This window comes from Osmia bicornis, chromosome 4 (genome assembly GCF_907164935.1).
Source record: "Osmia bicornis bicornis chromosome 4, iOsmBic2.1, whole genome shotgun sequence".
Taxonomy (NCBI): Eukaryota; Metazoa; Arthropoda; class Insecta; order Hymenoptera; family Megachilidae; genus Osmia; species Osmia bicornis.
In genome coordinates this window covers 2,897,853-2,922,621 of record NC_060219.1, presented here as the reverse complement: position 1 = coordinate 2,922,621, position 24,769 = coordinate 2,897,853, and the positions used below count along the sequence as shown (strand labels likewise).

Here is a 24,769-nt window from a genome sequence, read left to right as displayed (position 1 = left end):
AAACGGGGGTAGATCGAAAGCAAATTATCGGAAATAATGCGAAAGTTAAAAGGCTTCCTTCTCTCGTTCTCGACAGAAATCGAGGAACCGATCGCGGGAGTTCGACCTTTCGATCGATACGTTACTAGAGAATGGAACATGGGAGACATTTAGCCCCGACAGCTTGTCAGGAGATCGTATATTCAGGGTAAGGACACGTTGGCACGTAAACTACAAAAAAAAAAAATTAATAATCGCCTACCGAATGACGTTGGGAACATAAATAAATTCTTACGCAAATTACGGAATTGGTCTCGGGTAGTTTACGCGAACTCTCTCTTCTGCATTCATTGATTTATGACCCGCTTTTATTTTCGACTGTGAACGTTTTCGTTATAATTATAATGCCGCATTTTCATGCAACCCTGCTGTGCCCGTTCTTGTTTTTTTTTTTTTTTTATTTCAATAGGACCTCCATGCATTCTGTCGACGTTTAACCGATCGTCTTTTATCCTTGGGCCGTGTTGCAACCCTTTTTATTTTTTAAACAGTCACCGTTGAACGATACGCGAACCTGAGCGAACTCCGTGAAACATTGGAACAATTCGGGTTTCAATGAACACCCAAGCTTGCTTGCTTGGTAGCTTGAACGGGGGTAATTGAGGCTCGTTCGTAGCTGTCCAGGGATTTGGGTCGAGAGCGGAATTTATCTCCCCGAGTTATTAAGTATCAAGTGCCTACTGGCTTCTTAATTGCATTCAGGGTTCAATGCTCTTTCCAGTGGATACGAAAGAACCTGGTATGCCCGGTGTTTCTAACGAGTCCGAAGGAAAGCTCAGCAATTTAATTGTCTATTGAGAAGCTTTAGCTTGACGTTGGTCTAAGTGTTAAATTTCAACCCCCTTTTTACTAGCTCGAATAAATTATTACCTCGTTTACAAAACCCTCATCGCTCCTGCTTTTCATAAAATCGTATTTGATTCAATTATGATAATTTCAATTTCGAATTTAACGCATTCGCCTATAATGTTCGCTCAGATTTGTATCTCGTTTAATCCCCGACTGCCATCACTGTTCCTCTGTATGTGTTCCTCTTCGATCTCCGTCGTGTTTTACCCATGTTGCTCGTCACTATGTATGCATTCTGTTCTTGAATGTTTGCATCTGTCTATGCGGGGCTGTCGCCTGATCATTTTCCGTTTCCTCCTTTTGCAATTAATCAAATTCGCGATGCCAGGATGGTCCGCTGCATACGGAAGCATGTCGGGAGGAATAGAAAGGAAAGGAATGCTCGTGGCAACGATTTGGAGGGTTTTCTTTCCCACGAATTTAACGTCGAGAAACTGTGGCAATTAACGATTAATTAGTCAAAATGATAAATGGTAAAGGAAAATGATGAAAATCGTGGGTCAGAGAACTCGAGCCGATAATGAGCTCTAGCACACTTGAAAAAGCGCATGCAAAAAAGAAAGAAACAATGCTCGTGGCATCTAATGAATCGACGACGATACATTTTCCAGCGCGAATCCGCTTGCATCAGCTCGAACAGTTCGATCAAGCTGCCACCGCATACGTGGCCTTTGTTTAATACGCTTTAATGCAGATCGATATTTGACAACTCGAGGGTGGACGACGAGGGCTGCATCTCGTTTTCTCCTACCCCTTCTTTTTTATTCTTTCTATATCATTTTTTCAATTAATTTCACGTGTCGCCGCATGATATCGACTGCGTGAATGCCATGCTTCGAGGTTACGAGTGCAATGTTTTACTGTAAGTTCAAAACGAAAGAGAAAATACCAAGGGAATTGAACATTCTTAGAGTGTGAACGAAATGTTAAGAAAGAACGACTTGTTTTTCTTTCTCGTGTATACTAGACTTCATTCATTGTTCGTGTTTTTTCATTTTGCTTTTTTTTAAACATTCACTTTCAACATTTTCACCATATGTACATACACAGACATATGGTTTAGAATTATTTCCTTTTTATTTCAGTTTTTGACGCGTCTTATACAGGATGACGCAAAGATTCTTTCTTATTTTCATTTTATACAACCGCGCACGATACTAATGTTACTTCTGTGTCGTGTAAAGTTATGTTCGTAGAGAATGATGGAAAGACAATGGGGGGAAATTGTTTATCGTTTTAATTGTATCCATGTGTACCATAGGTACTCGCGAACGATAAAGACGTCGGTGATAATGGAAAAATCCAGTATAGCATCAAGGGTGGTCGAGGCAAGGGCAAGTTTAAGATTCACCCCACTACTGGCATGGTGTACTCTCAACGGGGCTTTGAAGCTGGACAAGAATACGAAATGATGGTAAGTAGAAAACATAGATGTGATCGTCTCTTTGAAATTTTTAAAACCAATTTGGAACACCAAATCGGTTAACAAAAGCACGTAATGGATTAAATTGCAATCGGAAAAATATCGAAATGAAAAAATAATAGAAGCTTAAACCCCTGTTTCGTGTACCAAACATAAAATCAAAAATTTAAAACGTCGTCCAACTGGTTGTACAAACTGAAAGCTAGTGATTCTAGGCGAGGGATTAAATAAAAGCCATAGAATAATATTTCATTTTTGAGGAAATCGATTGTAAAATATTACTAATGAATCATACCATCAGCCAATTGTATAAATTTAAAAAAGAAATGACACAACAAATTAAAATTGAAAAAGTATCAAAATGAAAAAGTGATAGAAACGTAAAAGCTTGTTCCATTTAACATCAAACGCATCATCTAGAATGCAAATCCGACTGGTGGTACGAACTGAAAGCTGGTGATTCTAGGTAAAGAAATAAATAACAAAAAGCTAGAATAATATTTTTTTAATTGACGTTGAAAAAATACACATCAAATCATCAATTGAGTGGACACATGGATATGTTAATTGCACTATCACAATTCATGATTGACTGGAAATGACGTTTTCCTTGATACGATTTACGTTTCAGTCTAACTTGGTAGCGTACGTTTCTGTTTTCCAGATAAGAGCCGCGGATAGCGGGGAACCACAGCGCAGTCATCAAACACGAGTATCCGTGCAAGTTGTCGAGGTACCAAAGGAATCCGAGAATCCACCGGTCTTCAAGACGAATAATCAAAGAGTCGAGGTCACAGAAAGCGACGAGGTTGGTTTCCTCGTGGCATTAATGCAAGCTTCGGACAAGGACGGTGATTCCCTGTGGTACGATATCCTCGGTAAGTACACAGCACCACCATCAACCGATTCAGTGATCAAAATATTAAACTGGCGACCAAATTTCTGACCTTCGATGAATAACAAGGTATATTTAATTGGCGAAAGATCAGAAGATTTCATTGAAACATATTTGAGCGATTCGAATACGAAAGCGCGAGCTGCATTTTCCAAGTTGGTAGCATCGAAGTTGGAAAGTTTCACAGCTGGATCGCGTAGGTAGCAGTTAAACTTTCCACCGCCAAATGGCTGTTCGAGTTGGAGGCACACTTACGTCATGTCATTAAAATCGTCAGATTTAGAAGGAAGACGCTTTGGAATTCATTAAAAGACCAAGAATGATCCCAATTGTAGCAATTCCTTGTTTCCCTTTTTCACTCGATTCTGCCATGAATTGAATTTTAATCTTTGAAATCTTCTACAAGAACTTTGTCTCCCGTTCGTGCCGATACTCCTTGCAATACAAGCGTGCAAGCGTATAGAAGAAGGTAATCGAAGCGGAAAATTTCGTACGTTCCAGACGGCGACAAGCGGGACGAATTCTTCATCGGCCGCGACAACGGGAACGTGTTACTCGCGAAAAAGCTCGACTGGGAGACCCAGAACTTCTACAATCTCACGATCGGCGTGACGGATAGCGTGCACACCGCTGTGACGCAGCTGCTGGTCACGGTGATCGATATCAACGATCACAGGCCGGAGTTCACGGAGACCACGTATCGGGTGGACATCTCGGAGAACGTGGAGAAGGGCGAGATGATCCTGCAATTGCACGCGACCGACGAGGACGAGGACAAGAAAGTGTTCTATAGTTTGCACGCAGCCCAGAATCAGGCTTCCCTTGAAATATTTCACGTGGACTCGGTGACGGGGTCCATAACGCTGAACGAGGTCCTGGATCGAGAGACGATCGAGGAGCACGTGTTGACGGTGATGGTGAAGGACCAAGGAACACCGGCGAAACGAAACTACGCCCGTGTGATCGTCACCGTGCACGATCACAACGATCATGCTCCAGAGTTCATCAGCGAGATCATTCAAGGAAAGGTGTTCGAAACGTCACCGATCGGCGCTGCGGTGGTGCAGGTCTGGGCTATCGACAGGGACAGAGGAGACAATGCGAAAATCACGTACACGATCACTTCCGGCAACGTAGGTAACATGTTCTCGATAGATCCTGAACTGGGTGTGATTCGCGTGGCTCGTGAGCTCGATTTGAGCGTCTCTTCTGAGTACATATTGCTGGTGAAGGCTACGGACCATGGTTCTCCAGCTTTGGCTAACACAGTCCCGGTACACGTGATGGTCACAATGGCTGACAACGCTCCACCTCGATTCATACAGAAAGAATTGTCCGCCGAGATCTACGAGAACCAACAGCTCGGTACCTACGTGAAGCACGTGGAAGCCAGAAGCACGTCCTCGTTGCAATTCGAAATCGTCGATGGTAACAAGGACGACACGTTCTTCGTGAACCCTAGCACCGGTATCATAGTGATCAAGAACGAACTGGATTACGAGAAGACGAAGTTTTACAATTTGACGGTGGCTGCGACGAACATGGCCGGCGCCAAAGCGCATTGCAACGTGATCGTTCATGTTCTGGATAGAAACGACAATGCTCCACGGTTTCTACAGGCTACTTATACCGGTGAAATAAGCGAAGGTGCCAGTATAGGCTCGCTCGTGTTAACCAACACCAGCACGCCGTTGGTCATCAAAGCGGAGGATGCTGACTCGGAGTTGAACGCTTTGTTGAACTACGATATCGTGGAGGATCTGCCGCGGAAATACTTCCATATTGACTCGAGCACAGGCGCCATTAGGACCGTAATGGTATTGGATCATGAGAGCATACCGAAGTTCACGTTCCACGTTAAGGTGTCCGATCTTGGTAAACCGAAGCTGTCCTCCGAGACCACCGCGAAAGTGATGATAGTCGTAACGGACGTGAACGATTGCCCGCCAAAGTTCCTCGAGAACGACTACAACACCACCCTGCTGTTACCCACGTACAAGAACGTCGCGGTTGTACGTGTGAACGCGGTGGACCCGGATAGTTCCGAGGGAGTCGCGCTCAGGTACGTGCCAGGTTATTTAACATACTCGCGTCTCTGTATTTATGACCGCCTTTAAAAAGCTGATTCATATTTATGCGGTGCCGTGCCGCTTCGTTAGCATTCATTTACCATTATAATTGTTGCATGAAATTTGTATGATACTCGGCTCTCTGATATACGTTATTCCCGAGATGAAGAAAATTACTTGGCCATTTATACCGTGAGGACTGCCTCTTCAATTTCCATAGGTACACGCTCCTTATTCTTCTCCGAATCATCCTCCGCGACTCGAGTGTAACCAGGATGCAGTTGAGTACTTTTTTATGATCGAGGATAATTTCTAACAGCGCTGATTATTTTCTTCAGGTACGACATCATCGATGGCAACAAGGGACACACGTTCGACATAGACGCGCAAACCGGTGTCATCACGGTCTTCAATCCCGAACGCATTAAGAAGAATTATCTGCTTCGTGTCCGGGTATCGGATGGAAAATATTCGAGCGTCACCCAGGTGAACGTGGCAGTCGAGAAATCGGAGAACTCGGGGCTGGTGTTCCAGAAGGAGGTTTACGAAGGATCCATCCCGGAGAACTCGACGAGGATCACTACCGTCGCGGTCGTCAACGTCCTCGGCAGCGCCCTCAACGAACACATTGTCTTCAGCATCCTAAACCCTACGGACATGTTTGTAATTGGACCCACGTCCGGCGCGATTCGAACGACGGGGATTAGATTCGATCGCGAGGTTTGCGACCATTACGAGCTGATCGTGGAGGCGAAGAGCCAAATGCCGGACAGGGAGAAGCCGAGGGTTGCTCACGTGATCGTGAACGTTACGATACTGGACATCAATGACAATTGCCCGATGTTCGTCAATCTGCCCTACTATGCCGTCGTCTCGGTCGATGCACAGAAGGGTGACGTGATTACGAAGGTAAGCATCGTGGAAACCTCGCCCTTTTGGACCTTGAATGTTAAACCTTGAATCTGCTGCAGGTACATGCGATAGACATGGACAGCGGTGACAACGGGGAAGTCAGATACGAACTGAAGAAAGGCCACGGGGAATTGTTCAAAGTTTGCCGAAAGACGGGTGAAATATCGTTGAAACAAAATTTAGAGGGACACAATCGTGAATACCAGCTGACCATCGCTGCGTACGATGGTGGTAAGTGTATTCGTCTGGGAAAGAATCCCTTACACATTTTTCCAACAATTTTCGACGTGCTTTTAAACAATTTTCAGGCAACACACCTTGCTCGATCGAGGTTCCGGTCAACGTAAAAGTGATAGATCGTTCTATGCCAGTATTTGACAAGCAATTTTACACGGACAGCGTGCTGGAAAGTATCGAGATTCACTCGCCCCTCGCTTTATCCATCCAGGCTGAGTCACCGTTGAATCGGAAACTAATATACAGCATCACGAAAGGCAACGATTTCGAGGAATTCGCTCTAGATTTTAACACAGGTAAGCGATATTATTATTTCCGTGTTTGAGATAATATTTCAAATCGTTCGAACGATAAGTTAGACGTTAAAGACGTGAAAGATTACCGAGTTAACACCGTATGCAAACAATCGCGCTTTCTATTTTAACGAATGATATTTTGGTTTCCCTGTAAATGGTATTCGGTGACTAAATTCTAATGAAATCACGGTGTAGTGGTGAAAACAGTAGCAAAATGTGTGGGGTTATTGGAATGTATCGCACGTAACACGAGCTGCGGATGTTGTTCATACCGAATTTTTACTCGTACGTAATTAATAACGCGTCGATCAATTATACGCTTCGAATTAATCCTGATCGACGATCAAATATGTATGTTTTTCGCGACTCGTTACCTCTCGTCGCGTTTCAATTTACGTTCAATTTTGATAATTTACTTTTTTGTTTTATTATTATTATTCTTTCTCGTTCAATTGATCTACTCCCTATGCCCGTCTCTCCCATAATTTTATTCTTTACCGAATGCTTTATCTGATTAAACTAGAAATTAAAGTGTTGTTGTATCTCCCTGTTTTCGCAGCCCCCGACAGTAACAATGGCCCTTGTGAGTATAAAAAATACTAGTTCTATCGGTTCTGTTGTGTTGCACTGTACGATGCTACTGCACTTGCTGTCTGATTTCATGCACGTTTCGAAAATAACAACTTCGCACACCCTTTTTCTTCTTTTTCTCTTGCACCAAATTTAACATAACACCACGACGAATCTCACCATCGCTAACCGACCCTTAAATTAAAAACTCTGATTGTTGCACGATAAGGGAATAATTAAAAATATTAACGAGCAACGAGAACGGAATTTTCGTTCACCAAAAATCGCGTTCTTTTATTTCATTGAAAATGATCAACGATTTTCCACGGATAAGGAAACTTTTGAAAAAGCGTAACGCTTGAATACACAAAGTTGCTCTCGAAAATGGACGAGCGTTGGAAATTCCGGATCCTAACTCAAACACGAGGAAACCCGTATCATCAGAGGGGTACTCGAGACTTCCGTTCGCCGCATAGCTTCTGTGATTGCACACCTAACACTCGCGCGCATCCGGTGCTTTGAGGATCTAACCGCTTGCTAAAGATAATCACGACATCCATGATGCACGATTCCTGGTGAAAGAAAACAGGCACGATCGAACGTTTAACGACGATACAACGTTTTCAACTTCGCCGCACGTTAATCCTTTTTTTTTTTTTTTAATTATTTTTTTCAATTCCTTTCTTCGTGTACAGAACGGTTTCGTTCGTGCACTTTGCTCTCACTTTTACTCATCGTTTCCCTTCCAACCAGTAACTCGAACCGGTCCCATTATCTCATAGAAGCAACAACAGAGTGCTGTGTAAAACGGGCTTGGAGCACAGCGTTGCTTTAAACGCGCGGGTACGTCGTTACTTCGGAATCACTCTCGGCACAGCAATTTATCTTGAAACGCGTCTCGACGGTGGCTTATCGTCGGCACACCGTTTTGTTCGCTCTTTCTTTCTTTCCTCATCTCTTGTTTTTTTTTTTTTTTCTCGTTTTCACTGCTGTCCGAGATTCTCGCGGCTTCACTCTTCTCGCATGGCGTGTCTGCACCTTGCGTCGTGGCGATCGGTGAAAAGAAATTATACCTGTATCGCACAAACCAGTTGCCAGGGTACAGGGTACCAGCCTCGTAACAGGTTGACTGAAGATAATTATTGGGATCGTTGGGTTCGAATTTAAATGCGCTAGGCTGTGGCCTTTGAACCCCTCGATCCATTTGAATGCATGGCTCGCGCGATGCGTACGACTGAATTATCGTTAGCGTCTAACAGTCAGCCTGTTAAATTGCATACCACGACGTCGCGTCTAAAGGTGCATTCACTCTGGTAGCATACGCAAATTCATTCACGGTATTCGATCGTCCTGTACAAACGTGTTTACCACGTGACTCGCATTCATCGATGTTCCTTCTCTGATGTCCGTGAAACCGAGCAACAATCGTACAGAGTCGGTCGGAGAAAGTGGGAAAGCGATAGAAATAGGAAACGAAGGTTTTTCGGTTTCGCGCACGCTGCCCTGCATAGACTGCTTTCGGGTCCTACAATCATCTCTTCAATAAATCAGGTGTAATCTATGTGGTGGATGAGCTGGATTATGAGCAGAAGAAGCAGTACGAGCTGACGGTGCGAGCTACGGACAGCGTGTCCGGTGTGTACGCTGAGGTGCTCGTTAGTATCCTGGTGCTGGACGTGAACGACTGTCCGCCTGAATTCACTCAGGACTCGTACAACATATCGGTCTCGGAAGCGGCTCCGTTCGGCACATCGGTGTTAAAAGTCAGCTCGAGAGATAACGACACAGGTAGGCAGTTGCAGTGAACGTCGCGTTTCGATAGGTACCAATAATTATTTAACAAACAATTAACGCCTTTCTCTCTGATCAGGCATAAACCAGCAAGTACGTTACGCGATTCAAAACGACACAGAGAACAGCAGCGAGCTGTTTCACATCGATCCCGAGGAGGGTGTGATATTTCTGAAGAGGTCGTTGGACCACGAATCTCACGAGTCGCACCACTTCACGGTGATCGCGATCGATCGCGGTGTACCGAGTCTCTCGAGCACCGCTCACGTCTGGGTGACGGTCATCGACATGAACGACAATCCGCCCAAGTTCGAGCAGCCTTCGTACACGTGCTCGTTGTCCGAACACGCGGAACGGGGTCAATTCGTGACAGTGGTCTCAGCCAGCGATCCGGATTACGTGGACGAGAAGCTTACCTATACGATCGTCGGGGGAAACGAGCAGCAAACGTACAATATCGATCCGTCGACTGGTATCATTTCCTTGATAAACATGCAGAACTTTGGCGAGAAGAAATTGACGATGTTGAACGTTTCCGTTACCGACAACGTGTACACCAGTTTCGCGCGAGTCAAGATAGAGATACTGCCAGCCAACAGGCACAATCCTAAGTTTCCGAATCCCGTGGTCGAAGTGACGGTCTTGGAGAATCAGCTACCAGGAAGACTGGTGACCAGCGTGATCGCGAGCGACGAGGATTTCGGCGAATACGGCACGGTGATCTACACGATAGCCTCCGATCTGATGAAGGAGATCTTCGATATAAACAGACTGACCGGTGAGATCGTGACGAGGAAGAAACTGGACCGTGAAGAACAGAAATTGTACGAGATACCAGTGATGGCTACGGACGGGGGTGGTAGGTCGGGCTTCGTGATGGTCAGGGTGAAGGTTGGAGACGAGAACGATAATTCACCGGTGTTCCTTCTGAGAGAGTACAAGGCTAGCATACACGGTAATCTAACCGTGAACACACCGTTCCTGAAAGTGAAGGCTCAGGATGCTGACGAGGACGATGCTGCGAGGATCGTTTACTCGATATACGATCTACAGTCATCGGAGGCGAAGGCACTGTTCGGTATCAATCCTGACACTGGGGCGCTGTTCCTTCAAAAGAGCGCGATACCATGGGGTAAGGATTTTTTTATTTTTCTTATACACTTTTCCAGAGTGTTTAATCTCGTATTCTTAATTTTCATGATATTTCAGAAAATCAATTGTTCGAGCTGTTCATCCGTGCGGAGGACAAAGGAGCCACGACTCACCACGCTGACGTACCTCTCAGCGTTTATATAATGGGACCCCAAGATATTCCGCCCCTTTTCGAGCGCAAAGAGGACAAGTTCTTCATATCCGAAGCGTCTGCAATCGGTACACCGATAACAAGACTGAGAACCGTAACAAATACCACGGTGACTTATAGAATAGTATCCGGGGACGAGGACTCGCCGCATTTCATGGTCGATTCTCACGGTCAAGTCACGTTGGTCAAACCACTGGATCGAGAAACGAAAGATAACCATCTGATAGGAGTTCTCGCTGAAACGGACTCGAGTCCTCTCTTAACGGCTCTCGCCGAGATATCTCTGCAAGTGTTGGACGAGAACGATCACGCCCCTGAATTCGAGAGCAACCCTTACGGTATCATTTTAGCGGAGAACATCGAAGAAGGAACGTCGATTTTGAAGATCATCGCTCACGATGACGATTTAGGGAGCAACGGAGAGGTGCGATATTCTTTCGGCTCGGATATAGGCGAGTTAGCGAATGTCTTCACGATAGACGCTTATACCGGATGGATATCGACGCTGGTTCAACTCGACAAGGAAAAGCAGCCGGAGTATAAATTTCAGGTATAGTAATCAGTCGAATATTTTAACGAGGAAGATATTTTTTATTATTAATAATCTGGATGATTTAAATTTCTAGGTGGTCGCGACAGATAACGGAAATCCGAAACACTTCGCGAGGACTTCTGTGCACGTTAAATTGAAGGATTACAACGATAATCCTCCAGCGTTCGTGGACGATCGTTACGAGGCTACAGTGAACGAAGATGCTCTGCCAGGCACCGTGGTGGTTAAGTTGATCACCGTGGACAAGGATTCCGACGTAAACACACCGATAGAATTCTACATAACATCCGGCGACTCGAGATCGCAGTTCCAGATTAGATCAACCGGCGAGGTGTACGTAGCGAAGGCGCTCGACCGGGAGACGATCGATCGTTACGAGCTCGAAATAGTCGGGACCGATGGCAAATACGTCTTCAAGACTCGAGTAACGGTGCAAGTGTTGGATGTGAACGACAATCCACCTTATTGCCTCAGGTATCGTTACAGGGAGATCCTGTCCGAAGGTTCGCATCCGGGCACTTACGTGCTCACCGTCCTGGCGACCGATTACGACGACGAACCGAACGCCAAGCTGCGTTTCTATCTAACCGGCGATAACAACGACAAATTCTCTCTGGACAAGGAGACCGGCGTTCTGAAAACGGTCGGCCAGCTGGATCGAGAGACTCAGGCTAAATACTCGCTCACGGCACACGTTCAGGACAGGGACAAACCATCCTGGGAATGCTCCTCTCAGCTAGAAATACTGATTTCCGATCTGAACGATAACCCACCGAAATTCACCATGCAAACGTACAGCGCCACACTGCCGGAGGACGTTGAAGTCGGCACTTTGGTGACCAAGGTACACGCCACGGACGATGACATAGGCATTAATCGCAAGATCAGATACGAGTTCATCGATTCGGCCGATGGCCAGTTCCTCATAGCAGCGGACAGCGGCATCGTAACCCTTGGCAAATCGCTGGACAGAGAAACGAAGGCCATGTATAACGTAACCATCCAGGCGCTGGATCAAGGAACACCCCAGCTCACCAGCGTGACATCGCTGATCGTAAACGTGCAGGATATCAATGACAATCCGCCGGAATTCGCGTCCAAGGTTTACTTTTCCAAGGTGCCTGAGATCTATGCTGTTGGCACGGAAGTGGCTAGAGTTCTTGCCACTTCGAAAGACACCGGGGTCAATGCAGATGTGTATTATTCGATCGTCGGTGGAAACGAGCATAAGAAGTTCCAGATAGACGCGCGATCCGGTGTCATCACCATCGCGGAACAGTTGGATTACGAGCGTGCCCGTGACTATTTCTTGACCATTCAAGCTGTCGACGGTGGTATACCACCGTTGAGTAATCATGCGACGGTGAACATCACTGTGATAGACAGCAACGACAATGCGCCGATTTTCAGCGAGGTTTCGTACAGGGCTTCCGTAAGAGAGGACGCGAAGATCGGAGAAAAAGTCACGCAGGTGAGTTAGCTTTCTGAGAATTTTATAAAATTCATATTCTTTTTAAAGGAGTTGATTATGAACTTATGTTACAATTAATATTTCAGGTATTCGCGAACGATTTGGACAGCGAAGAAAACGGAAACGTGTCGTATTACGTAGAAAGAGGAGACAGACAAAAACAGTTTTCGATCGATCAGAAAACAGGACAAATTACCGTCGCTGCTCCGCTAGATCGAGAAGAAGTTAGTAGAAACTATAAATTTATTAACACGATTTTCCTCGTACATATTCGTAATACAATTTTCAATTTTATTCCAGATTGCTAATTACGTGTTAGAAGTTCATGGCCGCGATAGTGGCATACCGATGCTCTCCAGTTTCGTGATGGTAAACATCGAGGTCCTAGATGCAAATGACAATCCACCGCTGTTCTCACTTTCGAATTACACCGCGGTGGTGCAAGAGGACAAGCCTCTGGGTCACACGGTGCTTCAGTTCGTAGTCACCGATGCGGATATCGAGCCGAACGCTGATCCGTACACTTTCGACTTCCGGTCTGGAAACGAGGGCGACGCTTTCAGATTGGAACAGGACGGTACACTGCGAACCGCAACCAAGTTCAACAACCGAGTGAAAGACAAATACGTGTTGCATATACGTGTATTCGACAACGGAAGTCCGCCTCTCTACTCCGACGCGTGGGTTACGATCAAGGTAATCGAGGAGTCTCAGTATCCTCCGGTGATCACTCCGCTCGAGGTAATTATTAACTCCTACATGGACGAGTATCCTGGTGGAATCATTGGAAAAGTTCACGCGACCGATCAAGATCAATACGACACCCTAATGTACAGTTTGGTTTCGTCGTCTCCGATACCGAACGATCTCTTCAAAATCGACAAGATAGACGGCACTCTGGTGGCACTTCCGCGACTCGACGTCGGCGAGTACAGGGTGAACGTGACCGTGACCGACGGTAAATTTCATTCTTATTCTCTGGTAAAAGTAAACGTCGATCTGATCACCGAGAAGATGTTGGAGAACTCTGTGATAGTCCGATTCAGAGAGGTCAGCCCGGAGGATTTCATGCTGAGCCACCGTAAAGGATTCGTCAGGACATTGCGCAACGCTATGAACTGCAGACCAAAGGACATCGTGATCATCAGCGTTCAACCATCCTCCGACGAAGCGAACTTGATCAAATCCCGAGCAATTCGTCAAGCCGTGCACAACGACCTGGACCTGTTGTTTGCGGTGAAGAAGAGCGGAACCGCTTTGGCTTCGCCGACCTTCTATGTCTCGGAGAGTATACGAGAGGCGTTGAATCAACGGATAGAGGAACTCGAGGAATCAACTAAATTAGTCGTCGAAGAGATCGTCAGGTTCAAATGCAACAAAGGCTATTGCGTTTACGGAGACTGTCAGGATAAAATCGTGCTCGACCTGACACAGATAACACCCGTGGCTACCGACGTGATGAGCTTCGTGTCGCCACGACACAAACACAAGATGGAGTGTAATTGTAAGGAGGGTTACGCTGGTAACCATTGCGAGATGGTGGTCAACGAGTGTGCCAGAGACCCCTGTCCGTTGTTCAAAGTCTGCGTTCCTGATTCTTCGGTTCAAGGATATTCCTGTCAGTGTCCCGAAGGGTTCGCAGGTCAAACCTGCGATATAGACATCTCGAAATGTCACGACGAATCCTGTTACATACCACGAAATCCGATATCCTTCAGCGGGAAAAGTTACGCTCGTTACAGGATCGACAAAGCCCTGATCAGACAGACGATCGAGGATCGTCTAAGCTTATCTCTGAGGATCAGGACGGTTCAGTTGACCGGAAATCTAATGTACGCCGCGGGCAAAGTCGATTACAATATTCTGGAAGTTGTTAACGGTGTTGTCCAGTACAAGTTCGATCTGGGAAGCGGAGAAGGTTTGGTTCGAGTGAGCAGCGTGTACGTAAGCGACGGACAGTGGCACGAGATCCAGCTGGAACGGGAGAGCAACAGTGCCAGGTTGACTGTGGACGGAAAACACGTGGCTCATGGTTCAGCCCCTGGTATCAATGATATCTTAAACCTACAATCGGACGATCTCTATTTGGGCGCTGAAGTCAGACAACATCCGTCGATTCTCGGCTTCGAGGACGTTCAGCGTGGTTTTATCGGCTGCATGGACGACGTCAGGATCGCCAGGGTGTCCGTACCTCTGCACATGAGCGGTGCCAGTAGCGTGGCTGTCTTGAAACGCTTTGCGAACGTCGAATTCAGTTGCGATGCCACAACGGTTCTTGTACCTCCAGGAATCTGCGGTTCGCAGCCTTGTCAAAATGGTGGCACCTGCAAAGATTCTGGAGGCGACACTTACGAGTGCCAGTGTCACAGCAGATTCGCGGGGCTAGCTTGCGAGATCGACACCGATCCCTGCGCATCTTCGCCCTGTCTTTACGGTGGTCGTTGCAAGATCGTGCCAGAAGGGGGTGACTACTCCTGCGATTGCGTTGGGCCGAGTCTCAGTGGCAAACGTTGCGAGTTTGGAAGGTATTGCAGTCCAAACCCGTGCATCCATGGCGGTGTGTGCGAAGAGGGCAACAACGGACCGATATGCAAATGTCAAGGGTTTATGGGCGATCGTTGCGAGACCGACGTGAACGAATGCGACACCAATCCGTGCACCAATGGGGGCACTTGCGTCAACGAGATCGGAACGTACAGATGCGTCTGTCCACCAAATATGACCGGCTTGAACTGCGGCAATCCTGCGTATTCAACGCCGATTATATCAAGCCACTTCAACATCACCTGGGAACAATTAATGTGGATCGGCGTCGCGGTGATCTTGAACGTCTTCCTGATCATCATATTCCTCGCGTTCCGACGCATCAGGATGAAACGCACCAGGGCGCGTGCGAACAACATCAACAACGAGACCAGGAAGCAGATCGTCCTAAACTCGGCACGACCTCACGAGCACGAGTTCAAACGCAGCTCGAAATTGAGTAACCTGGAAGTGATACAGGTATTTTTTTGCTTAATCACATAGACGAGTGTACTTTGATTTGCCAGCACTTAAGAAAGAACCGCATGCTTTTCATCGTTCTTTCTATTATACGCCAGTGGTAGACGATTATTTAGTACAACGTTATTCTCGCGTGCCGTTTTTTTCTTTAGTTTGCGATCATCAGTCAATCGATATTCCTCCCTTATCCTACGAGTGACGCGTGGGTTGAGTTTAAGGTTTTTCGTGTGATTCTTTTTTTGCAGAGAGAACCTCCCCAATGCCCACCTCGCCCTGCATCCTACACTCCTAGCTCGAACAACGAGCCGGCACCTTACAGTAACTCGGCGGCTGTTGCTCTGAATAATTTAGACACCTTGCGAAGCTACGGTAGCGCCGGTGACGAGCTGGAAAATTTTCCGCCAGATTATTTGAGAAATCTGAATCGTACCACTCCCGTACCACCTCCGTCCTTAACCCTCGCTAACCCAGTCGGCGGAAACGCTACAGGCAGCGACACGGATAGCCTTCATAAGCCGAGCTGGCAAGAACAGATGCAACTAGCCTCCTTCATCACCGACACGACCAAGATAAAGAATGGTGAGTAGTATGCGTCGCTGATTCCCCGATTCATCGTAGCTTCTTACTTTTGTTTTACGCTTGCCGCATGCATCGTGGGTGGATTTAGCTTTCATCCTTTCAATTTACTACTTCGATCTCCGTGCCTCCATTTTCCTCTCTTCGAATTCTTATTCTTTTTCTCTTGCGTATGTCTCCTACGTTTCTCGTATCTTATCGAAAGATTAATCATTTTTCATCTTTCAATATTTTCTTCCTTACTCTTCGTCCTTCACCTCCTCTCTTTTAATACGAATGACCAACAAAGTATGCTGACTTGGGCGTGTAGCGAATTGAATTAACATTGGTGTATCGTATTGTGTGCGCTAACAGACCTGAAACGAGCGAGCCCAGTGGTACCAGAGCTGACCACTGGAGGACTTCTACTAAATTCTTCTCGACGTGTGCCTCATGGAGGTGGGACCTCCGTTGCCTCCATGACGTCCATCGAGGATGATCCTCGTATTGTCGGTGGTAAGTCCGAGATAGTGTATGCCTGAAAGAAGCAACTACATATATATATATTATACCTAAGTATACATATATACATATTATTTTGGGTCGCTTCGCTTGTCGCTATCCCCCTATCTCTATCGGGCAGCCTATCTTTTTTTTTATCCTTCACCGTACACCGCTTCTCTCTTCAACTCCGCAACGCGACGTCCAAATCGTCGCATGTAGCGTGTCGGAGTACAGTTGTTGTCTGCAATGCTTTTAGGGTATCACTGGGACTGTTCAGACTGGGTCAGGCCAAGTCAAAACCCCTTGCCTAATATCACGGAGGTGCCTGGAAGCGAAGTACCAGACTCGTCCAGTTTCCACAGCAACGAGAGTAACGAATCAAACACTCATCAGTTACCGTCAGGTGTGTAACGGGGATTGCATGCGTGATAGACAGGGCATATTTATTTATAGTGTATAATAGAACCAACAAAAAAAAATCGGTTTTATTTTATCAGCTATGTTAATTAAATGACGACACGATCTGTTTCCAGTGCACGGCTCTGTAGATCCAACGAGGGACATCGAGACGTTGAACGAAGACCAGGAATCGGAATACGTCGGTGATTCGGAATGCGGTACCGAGTTTTCCGAGCAGTATCAGTGCGCTGAAACGCAGCGTCTGAATCCTCTGGACAGCGGTGGCGAGGGTGAATACAAATACAAAGGTTCCGAAAGTTATCTCCGTCATCCGAACTCTTACCTGCCGCATTATAATATTCACACGGACACGGAGAACGAAACGAATCCGTTGAACGGACGTCTTAGCACTCTAGAATCCGACGAGGAGGAAGATGATGTAGTGCCTTATGGTTTCCCAAGCAGCCGACGGAATCGATGCCACAAGGGGGACGAAGCGGATGAAATCGGTTCGGTGATCACCACCCTCGAAGAAAGAAATTCTTTGTTAGGTGGTGCCACGAGTAACAGCGATTTGTCCACAAATCTCTGCGAAATAGACGATTCAGAATACGAGATTGCCGATCAGAAGAGTAACGGCCGGCTGTGGTTGTCGGGAAACGGTATCACGCAAACCTCGGTGTGACAAAGAGTGGTGCCACTACTTGAATACAGACTGAACGTGATGATGATGATGATGATGGTCGTGTTTTACTGTACTTCTTGAGAGTGTCAGACAGTGCGAATGTTTGTGAGTAATACAAGGAATTTTCTTTTTTTTGTACATACGTATATATATATATATATATTATTATTATTATTATTATCAATACCGACGGAGAGAAAGAAGATATGAATGTGTACAGAGGCAGCTATGAAATATAAGAAAAAATGATAACGCTCGAGATAGTTAAACGGTATGAGAACTTCGTGTACAGTACCGAGCATGGTAGGCTTTCTTACAGAAAATGGCGATGTAGGGATGGAGAATCCCCTCGATGATGTACTGTGAGCCAACGATGCTTGGTGTTGCGCATCGTACCTCAAAATCTCCTATGTAGGTAGAGCTTAGGTACTAACGTACTTAATTCTGCGATCCTCGAAAGAATTATATTGAAACCGACGGGTGAAAATCAACGTGCATACACATATTTGGGAGCAATTCTTAATTTTCGTTTGTATAAAACGAACAAGCCATTTCTTTCAACGATCGAGACATCGATCGTGCATTGTATTTAACCAGAAGTTTATTTGATAGACGTTGCATTTCGACAGTTTTTAAATGCTGTGTGGACCATTCAGAGTTTCGTAATCGTTCATTTCATTTGAAACATCTTTATAATTCTACCAAAGGGGATGAGGTTTAGTTCAAAAGCAAAAGGATATATTGTATGTATAAAATTAAAAAGAGGTATACAAGGTGTTTCAAAAAAGTATCTACAACGTGAGAATCGTGAACTCTTCGCGGTACAGGAGGAATTGAAAATGTTCATTACCATTTTCGAGCATCAATTTTTATCTTAAAAACAATATTTCAAATCGGAAGAAGAATTTCTCGATTTCTTTTGACACGAAGTATTTGTAACTTTCATGGTGTAGATCCTTTTTCGAGACACCCTGTATATATACATATATATTACGGCAATTATACGCAACTATTACAAGTAAGAAAATGATCTTGATTAAGGATAAAAATTTGTTACTCGAGGAAGGTAAATTTAATCACGACCGCGTTGTCAGACCAATGATTATTATTTATTGACCTATCGTTTAAATTTTTAAACGTTATCCGCAGCTATGATTCCACCGCAACAAAAGAAATGAAAAAGAAAAAAAAGAATGGTACATATAGGTACATTTATGTATTTTTACTATTTGCTAACCGACTTTATTTTGGTTACATACGAAATCAACAGACGGACTACTTAATAATAATAGATATAAGTATCGCATAGTTTAGCGAGTAAATGAATTGACTCTAGTGAAGATGAAGGAAAAAAAAGAAAGAACATTGCTCTGCTTCTAGGGCGAATATATGTGCATGTTTGCTGACGTTTACTGCAGCAACAAAGCACGATAGTTAAAAAAAAAAGATATGAAATATTTTTACTGTGATGATAATAATGTTTATACAATGATCAAATACTATGAACTGTACGATAATGATTGTAATATTTACTTTCCAATGTTTTGTTTTTTTTTTTTTTTTTTTTTTTTTTTTTTTAAGGAAAAGAAAATTAAGGAATGGTGGAAGACAGTAATTCCATTTCCGCGATGTATGTGTGCTAAGTCAACGTTCCGTTCGTTCAAAGCCTCCTTTTATTCTTTTCTTTTTTCATTCTTACTTGAAACTTCTCCTTTCGTTTGGTCACCATCATCAGTTCAACAGATATAGAATTGCATACATGGTGCTACTACTATTTACATCACGCTTTAACACTTTAATCTACTTGATAAGACTGCTCGGCAATGTGGATTGTACGCAACTCATCATCATTAATGCTCTTAATCATCAACTACTCATCATTCTCACAGTGTTACTTTCAACGACAAAGTCCAAGTAAACGAAAGATTTTTTATAAACTGCCAATTAATTTTTAATGCCATACTGTTATTTCTGTGCCTAATAGTTTTTTTTAAACAATGAGTACTTCCAAGGAGAAAAATATTTTGTTGAACGAATAATCAAGTGGCAGCTTCATTGGGAGAGGTGTACAGGTGTTTCTTTTCTTTTTATATAAACGTAGAATTCTTTTGGCAAAATCACTGTTTATGTTCCTGTTCTGCAAAGGATGCTAGCCATCTTACTCATACTTAGTGGGATAAAAAATGAGTAAGCCACATTTTTAAAGTAATAACGCGAAACAGGGTGACTTCTTTTTGTGTTGACCAAGAGGAAAAGAAGAAATGATCGTCTCTTTTTTCTGTTTTTAATGTAAGTTTCGTAATCGGCTGTGCCTCCCCTCTCTGAAATTTCAGTGCAACACTCACGTGGATACAATTGAACTTAGACAATTTATTCTATATTAGAATGAAATAAAAATATTGTACAGTTTTAACTTAAACGAATTGTATCGGAAACAACATCGATAGCAATGATAATTTCAGTTTGCGTCGAAGCACAGCGAGCCCTCTTTTTAACCGTTAAGACTTAATTATAAATTTCTTTCTTGCGAGTCAATAACGAGGACACATTTGGTTAAAGACTGTTGAAACGATGTGAACAAGAACGATCCGTTTATAAATATGGTATTAATCGATCTTTGTAATCACGTCGATGTCGTAAAATGTTTGGTTGTAACCATAAGAGAAAAGAGAATGAGCTATGTTTTATTTCATAAAGCTTCCGAACGATATTAGCAATATTATGTTTTGAACGCGATAGATTCTTGTAATTAGTATTTAATGATTTAGTCTGATTAACAAACTTAACAATTGGAATTGATCGGGAGAATACGTATTTCGTTGTTTTTTTTTTTTTTTTAATTATTTGAACTACTTATTGTCAACCCTTTGTACTTGGTTATTAACTTACAAACTAATAAATAGTTCCACTTATTTCTTATTTTATAATAACTTGCCATAATTACGCAAAGACGAGAAGGTAGAAAAAAGATGTGGGTACAACTTCCAAATTTGTTACAACTCTTTAGCCCTGCTAATAGGATACATATCGATATCATGAACTCCTTCAAACGATGAGGAATCTTGACTTGTTATAATTAGAAGGCTATAATTAATTTGTACAAGATCAACCTATTGTAATAAAGAACACAATCTTGCCTACATTTTGTATTATTACATTGATTTCAAGGTTGACCTAATATTTTAGTTATAATCAAAGGAATAAAACAACGTACCATATAAATACAATAATATTTATTTCCTTCTAAGTAACATCAACTTTTTCCTACAAAATAGTTTGTACGAATAAAAAAATGTTTTATAATGATCAAATATTTATCTTATTCGAAGAACAGGTATGTATATACAGCGTCGTCATAACTTCTTAAAGTAAACTTTAATAACCATATCGAACTAATATTTTTCTAATGCTTCAGTCAATAATTCATTCATCGAGGCTACCAGTAATCGTGGATTATCAATCAAACCAGCTTCAACCATACTATTGGTAAATAACTAAAATAAATTGGAGAAAAATAAATTAGAGTAAATAGATACGAAAGTATTTGAAATTATTAAAAATGATGACAATATACCTGTTTTATAAGAAGGTCGGCTAATTTAGAGTTCGTATTTGTTAAGCTACAAAGCTTTTTAACAATAGGATGATTAGGATTTATTTCAAATGATGGTTTAAGCAAGTGATATAACGCGTCTTCTTTTAATTGGCGAGTTTGTATGCGAGTGAAATGCCTCGCACTTGCCAAATCTTGGACCGTGATCACACACGGATGCGACTCTAATCGATTAGTTATCTTAACGTCATGTGCTTTTCCTGCTAAAACCTTTTTCATATAGTTCAAAAGATTACTAATCTCGCCTTGATCGATAATACCTAGAGAACATTAAAACCAATTAATTAAAAATAATTTATATATACACGAAATAAAAGTCGCTTACCAGAACTGTCAGATTTACTTGAATCCGCTTCACGCATCTCTTCTTCAATAGAAGTTAAAGTATAAGATTTATAGTTTCTTAAGTGTAAGAAAATTACATCATCGTGTGCCTCGTAACAAAACAATACTTCGATATTACGTTTTTTTAGTGATTCATAATAGGGGGACTGTTCGGCTAAGGACCGGCTAAAATTATAAAATACAAATATTGTACACATTGTCTGCACATTCTCTTTACACACATAGAACAACATTTTTTCCTACCTTGGTGCTACAAGATAATTTATCTTTTTCTGATTTGGGGATATTCGTTTACAATAATCGTCGAGACTAATTACTTCTCCTGGTGCCGTTGCTGATGACTCGAATCGCAAAAGTTTCGCTATTTCTTCCTATAAAAATAATACGATTAGTAAAACTGCGAAGCATGTATAAAAATTTTATAGTTATTTTAAAGGATTACCTTTTCCTTCTGATTATCGGTGCTTATAATGCCTTCTTTCAAGAAAATACTATGGTCTTTATAAAATTTAATGTACTCTTCCGGTTGTTTCTGAGACCGTTCATGCAAATATTTTAAAACTCGTGCCGTTAAAACATTTCTTAATTTTCTGTAATTTTAAAAAGTTAGTTAAAGTGAAAGTTAAAATAGATGAGTACATTAAAGTAAAAATCATTTTTAGTTCCTTACCCAATCAAAGTACTATTCTGCAATAATTCGCGACTTAAATTAAGAGGAATATCTTCAGAATCAACAACTCCTTTGATAAAACGCAACCATTTCGGTAAGATATTTTCTGCTCTGTTTTTGATTAAGATTTTACGACTATATAAAGAGACACCGCTCGTGTCATTTTTAATGAAATCGTATAATGGTGGTTTTTCTTCCGGGAAATATAACAAGGCTCTAATATTAAGTGGAGCGTCGGTCGTGTAATGTAATACGAATCGAGGTTTATCGAAACAATTTCCGATAAATCTATAGAATTCTTCATGTTGAAGCGGTGTGATATCTTTTGGATCGAGCATCCACAATGGCTAAAAAACGAGAAAATACATAAACAAATATTCACATATATTAATATATATATGATAATGTAAAGTTAAAAATTTTACCTGAATAGTATTAACTCTTCTACCATTTAAATAAATCGGGCAACCGATAAAGTTGCTATACTTCGTAATAAGACGATTTACGGTATCTTCATCGCTAAATTCTCGGCAATCGGCTTTCAAATGTATAACAATTTTTGTTCCTGGTTGAACTCCTTCAGCTTTTGCAATTTTAAAAGTACTGGAACTAAATGAAAAAATAAGGTTTTACTAATTTATAAGAATTAATAATATTTGTAAATTACAGAATATTTGTTTACCCATCAGAAGTCCAGCAAAGACCTTCAACATCTGGTGCATATGATTTTGTATATACTTCCACTTTATCAGCAACCATAAAGGTACTGTAAAAACCAACACCAAACTGCCCAATAATTTGAGATGCATCACCAGCATCTTGCTTTTCTTTCAATTTTTCTAAGAATGCCTGTATTGGGGAAAAAAATTGTTAAGTCAGAATACCATAAAATACAATTTACTTAAATATATTTTACTTTGCTTACTCTAGAACCAGATCTAGCTATTGTTCCTAGATTTGAGATTAATTCCTCACGGGTCATACCAATTCCTGTATCCTGAATTGTAAGAGTCCTATTTTGTTTATCAGTACCAATGTGAATTTCTAAATTTCTACTGCCAATAATTTCTGCTGCTTTACCATCAGTTAACTGCATGTATCTTAGTTTTTCAAGTGCATCGCTTGCATTAGAGATTAGTTCACGAAGGAACACCTCTTTTTCTGAATATAAGGATTTTGCAACAATTTGTAGAAGCATTTGTGTTTCTGATTGAAATTCATGTTTATCACTTTCACCTAAAAAGAAAGAAATATTACATGAAATATAGCTTTATGGGAATGCATACGCAAATAAACCTGTTATAGTTACCTATAACTTTCTCTGCATCTTTTATAATATTGTGACTTTCTGTTGTCTGTGTTGCAGCCTGAGAGGATAGGTATCTGGCTGAAGTACCTGCTAAAGCTGCAACAAAGACATAAAAATCAGTGGACAATAGTAAGAAATACATGCAACTTTAACCATAAATCTGAATCGGTTAAGAAAAATAAATAAAGTATAAATAATAAACATTCTAGTATACAAACCAGCAAATTGTTGACATTGTTTTTCCAAAATCTTTCTTTCTAAGTGCCGACTTAATGGTCTTGAAACGTTTTTTCCGCATTTAATCGCAAGTCTCAGTCTGAAAGCGGTAGCCATGCTTTCGAAATCACCAGAACCAGTGACTACAGACAGTGACTACAGGGACTACAGATGCAAAAGACCGGACATGCCTTTCAAGGGGTCATGATTTAAGGGGTCCTAGACACCCCCAGATAAAAAGAATTTTGTACAAATGAATTTCATCCATACATTCTCTTCATCCCTACATTCGCTTCAGCCCGACATTCTTTTCATCCCTACATGATCTTCATCCCAACGTTCTTCATATCCATACATTCTTTCCATCCCTACATTCCTTTCATCCATACATTCTTTTCATCCCAACGTTCTTCATATCCATACATTCTTTCCATCCCTACATTCCTTTCATCCATACATTCTATTCATCCCAACGTTCTTCATATCCATACATTCTGTCCATCCCTACATTCCTTTCATCCCTACATTGCTTACATCCCGACATTCCTTACATCTGTTCATCCCATTCATCCCTACATTCCTCACATCTCTACATCCCTTACATCTGTGCATTCCTCACATTCCTGCCTTCTTTATATCCGGACATCCCTTACATCCCTGCATCCCTTACATTCCTGTATCCTTTACATCCTTGTATCACTTATATTCCTGCATTCCATACGTCCCAGTACCTTCCTGAAATTGAGTTGAAATTTTTTCGATGATTTTATACAAATTTAGTTCCTTTTTTCGACACCAGAGGACGCTGATTCGACATCGAAATTTTAGTTCACATTTTTGCCGCCAGAGGGCCAGAAATTGAGCAAGATTTAGTTCCTTTTTTCGACACCAGAGGGCGCTGATTCGACATCGAAATTTTAGTTCACATTTTTGCCGCCAGAGGGCCAGAAATTGAGCAAGATTTAGTTCCTTTTTCCGACACCAGAGGGCGCTGCTTCGACATCGAAATTTTAGTTCACATTTTTGCCGCCAGAGGGCCAGAAATTGAGCAAGATTTAGTTC

General features: G+C 42.5%; 2 protein-coding genes across 8 annotated transcripts in view; one reads left to right on the top strand and one right to left on the bottom strand.

The window, feature by feature from the left end:
- LOC114883227 (fat-like cadherin-related tumor suppressor homolog) overlaps positions 1-19,128 on the top strand; it is a 291,047-nt gene extending 271,919 nt beyond the window's left edge. Inside the window, exons 8-25 of one of the 7 annotated variants that reach the window (XM_046285564.1) lie at positions 77-187; positions 2,150-2,302; positions 2,976-3,189; positions 3,708-5,268; positions 5,614-6,184; positions 6,247-6,418; positions 6,496-6,720; positions 7,280-7,303; positions 8,842-9,078; positions 9,161-10,213; positions 10,291-10,934; positions 11,011-12,408; positions 12,495-12,632; positions 12,709-15,411; positions 15,657-15,990; positions 16,342-16,482; positions 16,748-16,873; positions 17,004-19,128. In XM_046285564.1, the coding sequence (XP_046141520.1) occupies positions 77-187; positions 2,150-2,302; positions 2,976-3,189; positions 3,708-5,268; positions 5,614-6,184; positions 6,247-6,418; positions 6,496-6,720; positions 7,280-7,303; positions 8,842-9,078; positions 9,161-10,213; positions 10,291-10,934; positions 11,011-12,408; positions 12,495-12,632; positions 12,709-15,411; positions 15,657-15,990; positions 16,342-16,482; positions 16,748-16,873; positions 17,004-17,554 (10,356 nt within the window). In that variant the 3' untranslated portion in view covers positions 17,555-19,128. Of the gene's footprint in view, positions 1-76; positions 188-2,149; positions 2,303-2,975; positions 3,190-3,707; positions 5,269-5,613; positions 6,185-6,246; positions 6,419-6,495; positions 6,721-7,279; positions 7,304-8,841; positions 9,079-9,160; positions 10,214-10,290; positions 10,935-11,010; positions 12,409-12,494; positions 12,633-12,708; positions 15,412-15,656; positions 15,991-16,341; positions 16,483-16,726; positions 16,874-17,003 lie in introns of all 7 variants that reach the window. The other 6 variants (XM_029200824.2, XM_029200842.2, XM_029200833.2 and 3 more) reach the window with 6 other exon arrangements.
- A 1,644-nt stretch (positions 19,129-20,772) lies between these two features.
- Positions 20,773-23,866, bottom strand: LOC114870894 (heat shock protein 75 kDa, mitochondrial). The gene is made up of 11 exons (XM_029176111.2): positions 23,710-23,866; positions 23,492-23,587; positions 23,108-23,418; positions 22,865-23,031; positions 22,608-22,791; positions 22,183-22,529; positions 21,955-22,102; positions 21,756-21,883; positions 21,493-21,677; positions 21,129-21,427; positions 20,773-21,048 (listed from the first exon to the last, which is right to left on the bottom strand). The coding sequence occupies exons 1-11, from the start codon at positions 23,822-23,824 to the stop codon at positions 20,947-20,949; spliced, it is 2,082 nt and encodes a 693-aa protein (XP_029031944.2). The 5' UTR covers positions 23,825-23,866; the 3' UTR covers positions 20,773-20,946.
- Between the last annotated feature and the right edge of the window lie 903 nt (positions 23,867-24,769).